At 38.1% G+C, this 15,963-nt stretch overlaps 4 protein-coding genes across 10 annotated transcripts; 2 read left to right on the forward strand and 2 right to left on the reverse strand.

Moving 5' to 3' along the window:
- Positions 1 to 118: 118 nt before the first annotated feature.
- On the reverse strand, positions 119 to 11,142 carry LOC132787709 (protein kinase C). 7 transcript variants are annotated; one of them, XM_060794978.1, is made up of 11 exons: positions 10,670 to 11,142; positions 8,605 to 8,981; positions 8,341 to 8,534; positions 8,212 to 8,269; positions 8,027 to 8,139; positions 7,872 to 7,945; positions 7,107 to 7,138; positions 5,499 to 5,569; positions 4,221 to 5,430; positions 4,028 to 4,167; positions 119 to 3,971 (listed from the first exon to the last, which is right to left on the reverse strand). In XM_060794978.1, the coding sequence occupies exons 2-11, from the start codon at positions 8,756 to 8,758 to the stop codon at positions 3,810 to 3,812; spliced, it is 2,208 nt and encodes a 735-aa protein (XP_060650961.1). In that variant the 5' UTR covers positions 8,759 to 8,981; positions 10,670 to 11,142; the 3' UTR covers positions 119 to 3,809. The 7 variants fall into 7 exon arrangements, with proteins under 7 accessions (XP_060650961.1, XP_060650960.1, XP_060650958.1 ...); XM_060794977.1 differs by having other exon boundaries at positions 4,221 to 5,439; XM_060794975.1 differs by having other exon boundaries at positions 4,221 to 5,439; positions 8,194 to 8,269.
- A 667-nt stretch (positions 11,143 to 11,809) lies between these two features.
- Positions 11,810 to 12,600, forward strand: LOC132787851 (protein SGT1 homolog). The gene has a single exon (XM_060795185.1). It carries the CDS (start codon positions 11,924 to 11,926, stop codon positions 12,473 to 12,475), a length of 552 nt encoding a protein of 183 aa, XP_060651168.1. The 5' UTR covers positions 11,810 to 11,923; the 3' UTR covers positions 12,476 to 12,600.
- Positions 12,601 to 12,796: 196 nt separating this feature from the next.
- Positions 12,797 to 14,279, forward strand: LOC132787850 (GDP-fucose transporter 1). Its single transcript, XM_060795183.1, has 3 exons — positions 12,797 to 12,967; positions 13,079 to 13,802; positions 13,871 to 14,279. Exons 1-3 carry the CDS (start codon positions 12,891 to 12,893, stop codon positions 14,081 to 14,083), a joined length of 1,014 nt encoding a protein of 337 aa, XP_060651166.1. The 5' UTR covers positions 12,797 to 12,890; the 3' UTR covers positions 14,084 to 14,279.
- On the reverse strand, positions 14,277 to 15,918 carry LOC132787849 (large ribosomal subunit protein uL1). The gene is made up of 4 exons (XM_060795182.1): positions 15,584 to 15,918; positions 15,340 to 15,533; positions 14,971 to 15,280; positions 14,277 to 14,912 (listed from the first exon to the last, which is right to left on the reverse strand). The coding sequence occupies exons 2-4, from the start codon at positions 15,528 to 15,530 to the stop codon at positions 14,352 to 14,354; spliced, it is 1,062 nt and encodes a 353-aa protein (XP_060651165.1). The 5' UTR covers positions 15,531 to 15,533; positions 15,584 to 15,918; the 3' UTR covers positions 14,277 to 14,351.
- Between the last annotated feature and the right edge of the window lie 45 nt (positions 15,919 to 15,963).

The raw sequence follows: 15,963 nt of genomic DNA on the forward strand, positions 1-15,963 counted from the left end.
TCACTTAAAATTATAAATCAATTTTTAGTAATTTTGTTTTCTCTTTGGTTATCTTTCCTCACTTCCATCTTACATTTTGTTTTTACCATTTATTTAGTTGCTTGAATAACACTCACTGTCTTCCCTTAGTTCATTTTTTTGTGTTTGTTTTTTTTTTACAACATATCAACTGTTGACTTTTGACTTTTCTTTGTAGCTTATTTATCCATTCTCTTTAAACATAACTTAAATATTATTTATACGTTTTGGTTTTTCTTCTCAATATAATTTTATGTGTTTTAAATACTTTGTTCTTTTCTTTAGTTCAATATTCTTTCAGTGAGTAGTTTCTATTTTCTGTGTTTTTGTTTGTCTTACATCAGTTAACGATTTAATTTTTTGCATTTCTTTTCAATTTCTTTTATATTTTGGTTTTTACTTTTAAATGTTGTCTATTTATAGAATCTAAATTGAAGAAGGTACATGAAAAGGTGTATTTGTAGGCGTGGCATGTGACTGTGTATGCATTGTAGTATCTTAATAGTGATGAGATAGAATACTTCGCACTTCTTCTGCTTGTAGAAAGTTATTCAAGTTATTTTTCTCACGTTAATATGGCAAAATTCTTAAGATGAGACACAGCAATTGCCAATTATTGATTTGAAAACTCTTAAAGCTGTTTGTTGGCCTTAAAACTGTTTGAATTTGATCGTCAATCGGATCGGCCGGTAGTATGTATCGGATCGGTAGTATGTATGAATGTAGATAATATTAAAGAGGTTTGCTGTAGGATGAGCGTGCACTCGAATGGTATTTGTTGTTGTTGTTGTTAATGCATTAATTAATTAGCCAGACAAAACAATGCGTTACAATTTAGGACAACTAGGCTCTACAGTTGGCCGTGACGGCGGTTATTTGAAAATATTTTAAATGGTCTTACAGCTAACATTCTGTTTTTAACTCTTTTTGTGTACGTTTTTGCTTTTAGTTTTTATTCAGGTTACGCGTTACATTTTGTTTGTTTTGTTTTTGTGTTTGTGTTTGTATCTTATTTCACAATGCGATGCAGCTGCTGCCTTTCAAGTTCGGTAACAACCAACAATTATTTTTTTTTGTATTTTGTTTGCTTGTTCCTCGAGCGAGGCGATTCATAGATATAAACTAATGTAAATACATATGTATGCTGGCTGGATGCGTATGTAAATAACGGCATTGTCGTATTTCTTTTTACATGTACATGTATGTATATATCTATGTATATATCATTTGTTTTTTAGTTTTAATTTTACTTTTATTTTTTTTTTTTTGGTTTTCTTGTTTTCATATATATGGTTTGCATTTGACCTTGTCCTGTCTTCATTTTGGTTTAGTAAAATGCGCTTTTGAGAATACTTGAGGTTAACATTTAAATGGGTAACTAGCGCTAGCGCTCTGCTTGCTATTTCATAAATATTAATATTATTATTATTATTATTATTACACATTGGGTTTTGTTATCATTACATACAAAGTTTCATTATGTTTTTTTGTTTTTGTTTTTCATTTGTTTAGTTAACAATGTTGCTTACAGTTAGTAATTTGTTCTATACTGCCATTTTTGTTTAGCGGTTTTTGTTTTTCCATACAAATTTATCAAACTTAGTATTCGGCAATCGATTTGCGCTCCTGTAAATGCAGCACAAGAATTGTGTAGTACATTTTAAAAAGTCAATTTTATAGTTGCTCTCAAATCAACATTAAAACAAAATTCAAAAAACAAATGACAATGCCATGTAATTCAATGTGATTGACATACAAATCAATCAAACACATTAAATCATAATTTTCATTATTCTTGTTGTAACAAATTTCGATGCCACATTGCACTGTTTTTTGCTACAATGTTTGTTTCAGTTTGTTATTGTTATTGTTTTGTATGCTATCTTTGTTTGCAAATCGTATTTGTTGTTTGAGTCTTTGGTTTTAAAATCAACACATATATATTTATTATAATTGTTTAATATTGGTATTATTACATACATTGTAAACTTCATCGGTTTCTGCATTCATTAGTTTTTGTTCTTGGTTTGTTCATCAGCAGTTTTAACTGCATATTCCACATAAGTATACTATATTTTTATTCTATTTATGCATATACATATGTGTATATATATAATTCAAATACATCTACGTACTCCCTCCTTTATATATATTTATATATATACACACATACATATACAAATATATCGTTACACTGTTACTTTACTGACATATTATACTTTCTCCAACTTACGGGCTAAACACATTTTGCATTTGAATGTATTTATAATTTGTTTGTTTTCTTCCATAAAATATATATGTATATATATATATTTATGAATTTAAAATGTTTTGTTTGTTTTTTTTTTTGGTTTTTCTATTTTGTTCTCTTGTTATGACTAAGCTTAGTTTCATTCACTTAGTTTTTATTGTTTAAATTTCTGCATTTGTTTAGCTCAAAAGTTTGTGTCCGTATGAATGTACGTATGTATTTATGTGTGTTGTGTGTGTTTTTGTTCGTGTATGTGTATGTATTTATTTTTGGCTTTATTTTGTTGTATTAATATTATGTTTGTATGTATAACAATAAGTTAATTTTAAAATAATATCGCTTTAATACTTGAGAAGGAAATTGTGCAAGAGTTCGAATACGCTTTAACTTGGCTAATATTTTTCATATTTTCTTCGTGTGTTTCTTTTGTGTGTGTGTTGTATCTGTGTACACATTTGTTGTTTTTTTTTTCATTTTCTTTTTGTTGGTCTATTGTGACATTCTCTTGAGATTCGCATAGGAGAAAGTGCTATTGGTTTAGGGATAGCGCTGTTGTTGCGATGTTGTCTGCATTTAAGTGCGAAAACTTGAGATTCGACACATTAATAAATAAAAAACTAATAACAAATAGCATGGCGCAGCATTTGCAATAACATTGACTAGATCAGGGGCTTATTTTGGCAATCAATACAATAATAATGTTATAGGGATATACTATATAGGGGGTAATAGTAATAAGCTGCAAAAGTGGCGCCTTGCTTCGAGACGCTTTGAGCATTTAACACTAGCAAAAGCGATGGGATCATTTTTGTTGTTGGCGGACAACAGACAGTGCAGATAGAAAAATAAAATATATAAACAATAAACAAAATTCTTTAACTCCTATTTGTGTGTGTGTGTCTGTGTTTGATTGTTTGTTTGGTTTGTGCATGTGTGTATGTATACAGTTTATAGTAAAGTTTGTTTGTTTATTGGCACTGGTCGCAGATGACGACGATGTAGGAATCTCTACGCGTTCTCTGATTATTTGTTGTAGTTTTGCAGTAGAATACAATCCATTTCTCTACCTACATGTGTGTTTCGTGTGTGTGTGTGTGTGTGTTGTGTATATACTATATAACTTGCAATTCTCAGCTTCTGATTCTGCTTCTCTTTTTCATTTGCATTTTAGTTTGTGATTTATATGTTTTCTTTTTTTTTGTTGTTTTTGTTATTTTAGAGCTACGCTTTTGTAAATTCCAACAGATAACTTAAAACGAAATAAAGATAAAGACGACAACTGGAAACAGACAACAATAAAGCGTTCGTAAAATTATCAACGGAAGCAGAGTTCATCAAGTTTAAGTTTCAAGTGCTAGGGATAAGCTAGGGCTAGGAATAGGCTAAGAGAATAGCATAGGTCTGTACCTAATTAAAAACCCGGCAAATAAATTGCCCTGTGCTTAAAATTTCGACTGATCCAGTTTGCTGGTTCATTTTTCCCGCCAACGTTAAGCGCATGTCCACTCATCCAAAATGGTTGCCTTCTTCTTCTTCTGCCTTAGAACACCTTGCGCTCTGGCCCAAACTTGGGATTAACAAACGAAAATCCAGCGAATTCGTCCTGATTGATGCAACGTATAACCTCGTTGCCAATGGGTGTTAATACCGGCTCCTCTTTGGTAAACTCGGCATCGAAATTGTTGGCATCACGTGGGTTTTTCTATAAGAAATAATGTAATTAATATATATCCAAGAATACCTAATCGACATACTTACCATTTTAGGTCGGAATGGTGGCTTTATGTTGCGCTTCTCCAGTTCCTTCCAGTCCAGTTTATTGAAGAATGCATGCTTGCGTATCTCATTCTCATCCCCGGTGCAACCCAGTCGCTGTTCAGGATTCTTGGTGAGAAAACCTAAAGCAAAATTATGTTATTAAATACTAATCACTTTTATGTGCTCTACTCACCTTTCAATATGGACACAGCTTCACGGGACAACCACACCGGATAGAGGACATCATCGTGCATAATCGAATCGAAAAGCTCATCCTCATTGTCAGCCTCGAACGGCGGCTGACCGGCCATCATCTCATACATGAGCACTCCCAGCGCCCACCAATCCACCGAGGCGCCGTACTCCTGCTCTTTTAGAATTTCAGGTGCAATGTAGTCGGGTGTACCGCAGAATGTCGTGGTCAGCATGCCGTTCATAATGCCCTCCTTGCACATGCCGAAATCAGCGAGCTTACAATGTCCCTCCTGGTCGAGCAGTATGTTATCCAGCTTCAGATCGCGATAGATGACACCATGGGTGTGCAGAAACTGCAGCGCTAGCGTCACCTCGGCCGCATAGAAGGCGGCACGTGCCGCCTCGAAACGACGCGCCTTTTGTATCTGAAACATCAGATCGCCACCGTTCACATACTCCATGACGAAGAACAGACGATCCGGTGTCTGAAAACACGAATGCAACGCCGTAAGGAACGGATGATTGGCGGCCAAGGCCAGTATGCGTTTCTCCGTCATTGTGCAGTCCACATCGTCGTCCTGTATGATGGCATCCTTCTTCAGCACCTTGATGGCATAAATCTCATCAGTGCCCTTCTTCTCAGCCAGCATCACCTTGCCGAACGATCCCTTGCCGAGCACTTTGATAAAGTTAAAGTCGAGCAGCGAGCATTTGCCAGGACGCGAATCGCCGCCACCGACAGCCAAGCTCATGCAGCTACTGCTGTTGTAGCCACTGGTCAAGGTGGTTGTCGATGTGGCTAAGCTGTCGGCCGACAGTGCGCCACTGCGAAATGAGGCGCCTGGCGCAGCGTCGCCACCCTCGCCGCCCAACGAGGCGCCATAATTGTCCTCGCCACCCGGTTGACTCAAGTATTTGGAACGTCGCGGCTGCTGGCCCTGTTTATCCGGTGAGATGCCCAGCGAGCTGAGTATCTCGGCCATTTGCTTGGTGTTGATGCCGCATGTGTTGGCCACATTCTTTTGGCACCGCTTGTGAACGTTCAAGCCGCATGTCTCGCATTGCAGTCCCTGCTTGATCAGTCCGTAGAGCAGCGAGCCGCAGTGATCGCAGAATGTGAATCGCTTGTAACTGTGCACCACAAATCGATGCGGCACATTCACATTAAATCGCTGCCCGGCCGGCACAACTTCCACTTTGGCCTGCTGCTGTGTTGGCAATAGTAGAAAGATGCAAATGAATCTCTGGTTAAATACAAAACAAACTCAATATTTACCTCATCACGCATTCCCGGACATTTGGAGACCACAGACAGATGGCACTTTTTATGTACAACTAATGTGCAGACTAGAAATGATTAAACCAAAATAGAATCTCACATTAATTCCCATAGTCAATCAAAGTTCTCTCAGCCTGCGCACGGCTCGAAAGGCAAAGTGCATGGCAAATTCAATTCAATTCAATTCAATTCACTTAGCTAACGAATCACAGCAGTGCAGTACGTATAAATATCTATTGATGTTCTAAGAATATATTTACATTTCTACCTTTTGAAAGTAATTAATTTTGTATACAAAATACATTCAGCTGTTAGACACACACTTAAATATTAGCTTACATTTCATGTAATTAATTTGTTGTAATCACGTACAATAATAATAATAATAAGAATAATGTGTGTGTGAGAGGTGTTCGAGTATGTTGTTTCAATTTTGGCGTCATTGTCGAATTATCAAATTAGTTTGCTTAATCATATGAAGAACATCAAAAAATTGTTTAATCACACGGTGTGCAAATGCATTTTGTGGCGTGCAAAATTAAACTTCAAACCATATGTGTATGCCAAAAGTTAATTGGACTCTTAAATATTTAGGGTTTAAGCCTTGCAAAGCGCACCTTACCTAATTAACAACTGAATCTTTCGTAACTACTAATAAAATAAGGTATTATTGAATCACTCTTAACGTAAATAAGCTGCGCAAAATAAGCACTAAACAAAAGCTATTTTTGTTTTAAAATATTAGCTAAGGTGCCCCATAAAAATATAACTACAGAATATTTAAAAATATCTAGTTCCTGATAATCTTAAAAATTCAAATTTTTGTGTTTTTTTGTCAAAATAATTTATTAGCCCATCTAAATATTATAAATATGTTTCCTTTTTTTACTTTTATTGAATCTTTTAGAGGGAATAAAATTTTCTTGTCCAGTCACAATAAGTACAATTTCTTTATTTGTAATAGCTAATAATTTCGTCTAAATCATATCCTTAAATATTTTACCAATAAAATTGTAAACTCCCAAGGATCAAGTATAATAATTCTATCGTAAATAGCTTAAGAGGACTCTTAGAATTACTTTGAAAGTGTAATTGCTTGGCGATATTAAATCTTATTAATTAACGATTAGTACGGGAACAAGACAGTGTAAAACATAGTTACAATATATGTGTTTTGTAGCATGTGTATTGAACAAAACCATTAACAAAATGGTCAATGCAGTGCTTTCTTTAGGTGCATGAACATTTTCAGAATGCAGAAAAGAAGCATCAAGAGCAGCGACGACGACAAAATAAAGTGAATCAACTATGCTAATGATAGTCCAATTTGATATTTGAATATAGCATATATACTTAATACTAATTGTGGACAATGGCAAATGCTTTGTTTCCGGAACAGGACAACAGGACAACATCAAAACAAACAACAAACAAACGAACGAACGAATTAAACGAGCAAATGCAAGTGGTGATGGATATCGTTATAGTTTTTTTTTTTTGTTTTTGAATATTTTTTAATTGTTTATGTAATTGTCTTCTGAGAAACTGTTGGGTCTCTTGAAGAAATTCCTTTTTTACTTGTTTAATTTTAAGCAGAACACATACCTTGACATTGATAGCCTTGTTTACCAATTCCCCTGCAAAAAGGCAAGAAATTCCGTGGCTATTGCATATATATTTCTTTTATAACTGAGTGATGAGTGTTTTTATTGTAGTTTTTTTTTTTATATTGTGTAGGCATGAATGTACATATGCGTAAAAAAATCAAAATCGAAAATAATATAGAGAATGGAGTAGACCCTCAGCTCGGAACCAAAAGATGAATGTCAAGCATATGTTTTTGTGTGTAGAGTAGAGTATGTGTGTGTATGTATGGAGGATGCGAGACCAACCCAGTGAACCAAGTGAAAAACTGTTGCCCACGGCGCAAGAAAACCCCAAGTATTATGATATTGTGAAAATTGGTTAATTCAAAATTAGATAAGAGCAAAAAAGATCAACTTAAAAAACTTATAAGTAAACGTTATAAGATAGCTAAAATACGTAGTGGGAATCCAAAAAGTTGTGTATGTTACGATTACGATACATAAAAGTACATCGAAATCAATAGATGTGTGTGTGTGTGTGTGTGTCTAAATATTAGTTAGAAATAATAAAATCAAAATAAAGTGTTATGCCAATGCTTTGATGTGTGTCGTGTATTTTGTTGTGTTTCGTGTGTGTAAGTTTTGTGGTTTGTTGTAAATTATATCAAACTCCAAAATCAATTACAACTTAAATAAAAAAGATGGTACTGTAGATGACAGCCTGGCTGTGAGTACGTTTGTAGTACAGCATGGTAAATGCTGGAATAAATTGCATTTCACTCACCAAATAAACTCGCGACAATGTGAACAGAAGGTGGGCTGACGCAAGAATGTTGCCATAAACTTATGACCATTAACCTATCACAAGGTGAAGTCGAAGAAAATGGGTAATTAATCATTTTGGTGATCGATTGATAGATATCAAAGATATCGCATTACCTGATGAACACGACGGCGCATAGCACCGCGACGTCGATTGAATCCGGCGCGTTCTTTGAACTCCTTGTTAACGGCGACGGTCTGCTCGACTTCGGCATCGGCCTTGGCTTGATCTATAAAATCGAAAGGGTTACAATGCTCAAAGGTAAATATTGTACAGAACTAACCATAATTCTCATGCCTACCATTGCGGCTCTTCAGCTCGATAATGACATGGATTTTGCCCTGTGGCTCTAAGTTGATCTGTCACACAGAAATAATTACAAAGTATTAGTAAACTGAATGAAATGACAAATCGGGTGAGTCAAACGTACCCATAGATCGGGCACTCCAGACTCGCTCTGCATGAGATCCTCGAAGGGTATGATGCAGTTGGCGACAAAATCATCTGGCGGCAGGGCAGCATCATGAAAGACAGTTAAATTGATGTTGCGCGCATTGGTCACGTCGTGGACGAACTGTTCGTTCCATACCGGATCAAACGTCTTTGGTCTTGTTGTCGAGCGATCTGCACGGAGAATATGTAAAGATTAGCAATCATTTCAAAACATTTGGCTGTAAAGTGTTTGGATAATTACCGAAATGACTCTCGTCGACATCTATGGACACGTAGGGATCGATGAGCTGCTCATCGGCCAATTTGCCAAATGTTAAATTGTGGCGCTTTTGAAAATCTGTTGGACGTAGGCCGCTTGCCTCGCAAACCTTGATCTGCAGTTTACCCGTAAACATTGCGCTGATTGCTTCAGCTTCGCCTCACTTCTTCTTTGTGCTCTTGTTTTGTGTGTGCGTGTGTGTGTGTGTTTGTGATGTGATGTGCTTGTTTGTGGGTATATGTGTGTGTGTATTGTTATGATGATCTGGTTATTGGCAGGAGTAAAGTCGACAGCGCCGCGTGGTTGCAGCTGCGGTGGTTACAAAACGCTCTTCCCCCTTCTTGTTGCTTGTTGTTGTGCTGCAAAATATAAACGAAATTTAGATGATGGCATACTCTTTATTCTCCACTCCCCACACTCTCCACTCTCTACTCTGAGCACTGACTATAAGAACTGTTACTCTAGGTCATTGACATACTGGAAATTGCGTATACACTGAATGCTCAAATGAATTTCAAGGTCGCCACTCGACGACTTGGCATTGATGATGAAAAATGGGAACACACAGAGCACAGAACGCGATTTTAATGGCAACGACAACGGCAACAGCAACGCGCAGCGCATATTCTTCTTATCCGTTGCACTTCCGTTCGGGCATTGAGATGAATTTGCGTTAGTCAGCATTGGAATTAAGTCGCCTCGCGAATTATGAAACGTTCAAGAGATAAACACACACACACATACACACTCACATGCACATCCACATTGCCACATGCAGTTGTATGTGTGAACATTTACATTTAAACATTCATACAAATGTAGATATTGCGAGATAAAGCTGAATTAAAGTTGCCCTTAACAATGTTGCTGTTGTCGTTGCTTAGTTTTGATTTGCTATTACATATTATTCTTATACATACAGTAAAATATTTTTTTTTTATGTATTTACTACCTTCAACTCATAAACAGACACAGGCACACACACACACACACAAACATACGTACGTACAGAGAAGCAAGCACTCGGACAGTGCATACATAGCAGCAGTAGCAGATATTTTTCACAAATAAAACAACAAAGAAAGAATAACAAGCAATCCTAATACCTCTGCGCCAGTCCCGCACCACTCCACACCACGTCTCCCTCACAGCAACCACCCACAACCAACCACTCCACCCCACTACACACCCACAAGCCACAGCAAGCAAGCAGTATTGCGATTGCTACTAACCCAGCGCGTTCACTCTCTGTCTCTCGCTCGCTCTAACTCACTCACCCACTCTCTCTGCATCGCTCTCTTTCTGACTTTTATAAGAACACGAGAAATTCTCATACACACAGATGCACACTCATAAATTCCAGCACAAACAATACACACACACGACGCAGGCAAGGCAGTCAAAACAGCAATAGACAGAAAATGCAAATTGCACAAGTATATTTGACAATATGACAATTGCGACTAGTGCGTTAATTTACAATTACCATTAAATCAACAAAAAAATGCCACTTGAAAAAAACTTATATGCACAACGGACCAAGAGAGCGCGAGAGAAAGAATGAGAGCGCTGCGCACCTTCATTTCTTTCTGTGCTGTTCTGTTCCAAAAGAGCGGAGCAACACACAGAGAACAAACACAGGCAAAGAACCAAACAGACAGGCGCAGTACTTGAATGACCCAAATATGACAGTGCACACTGGTTTGGAAAAGCGCTTTTCATCATAAACATGCTCTATCTAGCAAAAACATTTGTAATAATTTGTAATGAAACCCATTCGCATCTCTCGATTTTCAAATTATTGACAAATTCAATGGAAACCAATGCGTATACTTGATATCCAATTAGACTATTTGATTTATCTTATTTGAATGTGATTCTATTCAGTATATTATAATGTCAGCTTTAGTAGTAGAGCCAGCTGGGCAAAGAGACGACGCGCGCGACGCGAGCGTTCAAGGAATTGAAAGAGCATTCCGTAACGCGCAGACCAGACCTTCAGGCAAAATCGGTGGACATTACATTACATTACACCTCAATTACTTACCTTTTCTCGCAAGGGTACCGTGGCTGTGGCTGTGTGGCTGTGCGCCGTGCTGCTTGCTCTGCTCTCTCTTCGCTCGCCTTGTGTGTCTGTCCGCGCGCTCACGATTGTTGGTATATTAGAGAAAAATGTTCAGCTACATACATACACATGCATACATATGTATGTACATACATACATATGTGCGAAAAAATTAAGGATGGCACATACACAGTCACAGGCACTAGCACAAGCACACACACTCATACGCAAACAGACACCCTGTTTGCACAATTTCCAATTGGAAATACTTTCAAGCAATTTGCTTCTTTCAATTTTAATTTCTGCAACAGTGGCAATGTGTTTACACTATTTTTTCACACAAACACACTTTCCAACATTTTTCGACAATAGAATTTCATTTCGAGCACGGTTATTAAAGTAAAAATAAAAAATTATTTGTCGTCTTTCGCTCGTCTTTGCCTTTGACAACAGTGTGACCGCGAGATCAATTACAATCTATACCACTTTGCACTGACAAATGTACTAAACAACACCATTACAAAATACTGCACAATCCAGAAATTCTTACAAAAAAATTCTGAAAAATGTCCGCTTAATTTTATGCCTTTCTGGACACATGACTCGCTGCTGTTAAGAATAATTGTAATTCGCAAAAATAATATAAAGGTCGAGATTCTCTACTGGAGAAACTTCTATAGCACTATCGATGTATCCATTTTTAAATTAAGCTTGCAATTTCATTATTCAACTACAAATTATGGGAATTCCTAATAAAAAAAAATTGTTATGAAAAATGCTAAAAAAAAAATGTGTAACGGTTTTTGTAATATTCTTTAAAGCTTACATAAATACCAAACAAAACACACCTTTTGTTATTTTCAGTATCTTATACCAAATGAGGCGCTGTGATGTGTAAAATCTGAATTATTTTTTAAAAACGTGTATCATTGACGTTTTAAATGTATGTAATACATACATGCTGTATGCATACATTAATGTTATAATTCTTGGTGTACTTTCATTTAAATTGGTACATTTTCTAATAAGTCAAAATCAAAATGGTACATTTTGTACAAGTGGCAATCGAGGCTGCCATTTTGGCAAAACAGCTGATTTTGTTGTAAGTGGCAACGCTTTTTAGTTTTTAGACATTTCCCTCATTCAGTCACAAGCAAAGCCTGACAGAACAGAAATATTTATCTATATTTAAAAATTATACTATCTTCGTTACATTTTTGCAAAATAATAGGCAAAATGTCTGTGCGTTATGATTGGTATCAATCCGAGACAAAGGTGGTCATAACCGTGCTTTTGAAGAACGCAACTGAGAAGAATTACGCTGTAAATATTGATGCCGAAAAAGTTCATATGACTGCAGATGGTTACGAACTGACGCTTCAACTGCTGCATCCCATTGTTGTCGAGCGCTCATCACACAAAGCATTTCCGTCCAAGGTTGAAATCACTTTGGCCAAAGAAACCGGAGTGCGCTGGGATGCGCTTGAACAGAAGGCTAGCAATGTGACGTCCGATGCTCCGCCACCGACGCGTCAAGTAAAGAACTGGGATCGTTTGGTCAGTGAGGAAGAGAAGAATGACGAGAAGGAAGCCAAGGGCGAAGCAGCTTTAAATCAGTTATTTAAAAAGATCTACAACTCATCCACACCGGAGGTCCAGAAGGCCATGAACAAATCCTTCTCTGAATCTGGTGGCACTGTTCTGAGCACCAATTGGAATGAAGTCGGAAAAGAAAAGGTAGACGTCAAACCACCAGAAGGCACAGAATTTCGTCAATGGGATCAATAAATGCAGACTCATGTTGCACTACACAAAGAAATAGATTTTAAATCAAACAACACACACAAACACTCAACTGCATAATGTTAAGAACATAATAATAAATAACAAATCTGATAATAAGCATTAAAAAATTTGTTTCAAATAAATTTGAATTTGAACAACTTCTGTTTTGCATTTTCAACAGTTACCATCAAAGTAGTCTCGAATGATGGTGACAAACGTTACCAGCTGTACTGAGGGGATATTTGCATGAGTGTTTGAGAGTATGTATATTGGTGTGTGCATTCTGTAGGAAGTTTACCCAGAAGGGAAATTTTAAGCGTAATCAGCTGATCGATAGCCGGCGCTGTGCAAACAACGCACAATATTTTGTATTTATTTTTATATCGTGGCACAAATTTAACAGCGCACAAAAGCCAACATGTATAAAAATTTAGAGGAACACAATCGGCTTGTCAATAAATATCTCAAGATATTCTTTGTGGTGGCCTTGTATTGGTAAGCAATATAGTTTGCACTTCTAATATAGTTCTCATTGAGAACTTCTCAGATACAACATTTTCTGAGATACATTTTCAACACGTTGCATTTTTTTGTTGGGAAAAACAGGTGCACCTCTATACTGACTGTGTTCGTGAACAAGCATCTGCTGAGCAGTGATACCGTTAACCTTGGAGCACCCCTGTTTATGTCTTGGTATCAATGTGTCGTGTCCACCATCATTTGTTATTGCATGAGTCGCCTCAGTCGCAAGTATCCAAGTGTGTTCACATTCCCCGAGGGAAATCCGTTGGATATCGACACATTCCGAAAACTGCTGCCGCTGTCCGTGCTCTATACGTTGATGATTGGCGCCAACAACTTGTCATTGACCTATGTAACCGTGGCCTTCTATTACATTGGGCGCTCTCTGACCACTGTCTTCAGTGTGGTGCTGACCTATGTGATACTGCGGCAACGCACCAGTTTCAAGTGCCTCTTATGCTGCGCCACCATTGTGATCGGCTTTTGGCTGGGCGTGGATCAGGAGAGCTTAACCACAGCCTTCTCGTGGCGTGGCACCGTCTTTGGAGTACTCAGCTCTTTGGCGTTGGCCATGTACTCGATTCAGACGAAGAAGGCGCTGGCTCATGTGAATCAGGAAATCTGGCTGCTCAGCTACTACAACAATCTGTACTCGACGATCCTCTTTCTGCCACTAATTGTGCTCAATGGGGAGCTGGGCACCATCTTGGCCTATCCATACATGGGGGCACCATGGTTCTGGGCTGCGATGACGCTGAGTGGATTTTGTGGTTTCGCCATTGGCTTTGTAACAGCTTTAGAGATAAAGGTAAGTGAATGAGTCAGTTAGCGTGTTAGCGACTTATCACAACTCTCTTGTTTTTCTGCTGATTGCAGGTTACCTCACCGCTAACGCACAACATCTCGGGCACGGCGAAAGCGTGCGCCCAGACAGTTATTGCCACGCAGTATTACAACGATGTGCGCTCAGCCATCTGGTGGACTTCGAATATAGTTGTGTTGGTCGCAAGTGCGGCATATACGCGGGTGAAGCAATTGGAAATGTTGCAACAGCATCAGCAGCGCAATGCGGCAACATTGAAAGCCTGATTTCCAAACATTTCCCACAACAAATATGCAAATGACAAGAATTTAGCATTGTGCAACTTCCAAACAACAATTAAGATCCCTTTTAAGACCTTAAACTAAGTGTAAAAGTATCCTAACATATACGTACAACATTCTTTATAAATAAGGAAAAAATCCAAAGATAACGCGGAATAAACTGATCAATACAAGAAGATAATGTTTAAAGCATGTATTGGATATATGGATTCATCGCAATTGATTTTGTGAGTACAACAAAAACAACATAAAACTAATTTGCCACGGCAGTTGCCTGTTTGGTTTCTGTCTCTTCCACTGCTTCCGCGTCTCTCTTCACTTTGGCAGCGTTCTTATCGTAGAATTCCGACACATAGACAAACGGATCAATCTTTAATTGTTCGCTGCTAGGTGCACTCTTCAGCAGGACACGTGTTATAAAGTGTCCATCGCGTTTGGGACGCGCTGTGTTCACATCTCGCAACAGATAGCTAATGTTCTCCTCCAGATGCTTGGCATCCATGTCCAGCGTACCAACGCTCGCCGTTATCAGACCAAAGTTCTGTTGATACTCATCTTTGCTAGCACTGTAGCTAATGCCATTGGAGAACTTGACAATCATTTCGGCCAGATTTGCGCCCAGTGTTTCGCTTTTGGGATTGGGAAACTTGCGCTTCATTAAGCCACGCAAAGCGACGAGTTCAGCGAGTATGTTGGGATGTGCAATGATGTACTGATAGTCGGTCAATAATAGTTCGCCACTTGTGATGTCCTTGATCAGCTCAATACCACCAACAAGCGATGCACCCGCATCACGTGCCGCTTGAACTTCCTCCTGCATACAAAATATGTTTATTATTAGGGATCGCAAAATATTTGTGGTCTGCACTTACGTTGCCCTTTGTGAATACTATGATCTTACGATCCTCACCGTGATCAAACTTGTGTGGAATCATCGCCATGCGCTGAAAGTTGTCTACAAAACGTGTCGCCTTCTCGCCCTGCATGTTCAACTCAATCTCTACATTGAGCGGCGCATTGGGCACATTGTACATGCTGGGATGATGTGTCTCTCGATGGCACTGAATCGCCTCGGCCACTGTGTAAACGGGCCAGCGGTAATAGCGACCCACGTAGACATCATCCTTGGACACCTGCTTCCAGGAGTCATCCACATGTTTATCCGCTCGCTTTACATTGATTCTAAAGAATTATTCTAGTTATTGATGTGCTTGATTCTCTACTGTATGTTGCTTACTTACTTTTTGTCACGCTGGTTGTGTGGGATGAATCCCACCTTCTTCACTTCCACTTTAACCTTCTTCTTACGTGCCTTCTCACGGGTTCCTTTTCTGGCCGCATCCGTGACCGCGGTGAGGTGCAGGCAACGCAACGCTTCGCCAGTTGGCTGGCGCACCGCAAGGGCGCGCATCGACGATAAAAGCGACATCATTTTCTGTGAGAATTTATTGATAAACTCGCGGTTTATTTATTATTATATCATGCCTTCAATTGGAGGTGAGAGAAACATCGATAACGCCGGCGATATCACTTTAAACTTTTTAAGTCATCGATTTCTTGTGTCTTGTCCATAGCGATCGTTTATTGGGTTTCCAATTATACCATGCATATACTTTTTTCCAAAAATTATAAAATAAATATAGCATTAATGGTCTCACTAGGAACCAGCCGCAAGCAAAGACACGAGACAATCGAAGTGTGCAATCGAAATATATCGTATATTAGTCAAGCTTCAAACCATTTAGGGCTGCCATATCATTTGAAAATTTGGGAAATTTAGGAAAGACAATACAGTTAAAAGACAGTTACATATTTTGAATTGAATTTTGAAAAACAAAAGAACCGTTATAAATGTCAAAAATAAA

Source organism: Drosophila nasuta, chromosome 2R, assembly GCF_023558535.2.
Source record: "Drosophila nasuta strain 15112-1781.00 chromosome 2R, ASM2355853v1, whole genome shotgun sequence".
Taxonomy (NCBI): Eukaryota; Metazoa; Arthropoda; class Insecta; order Diptera; family Drosophilidae; genus Drosophila; species Drosophila nasuta.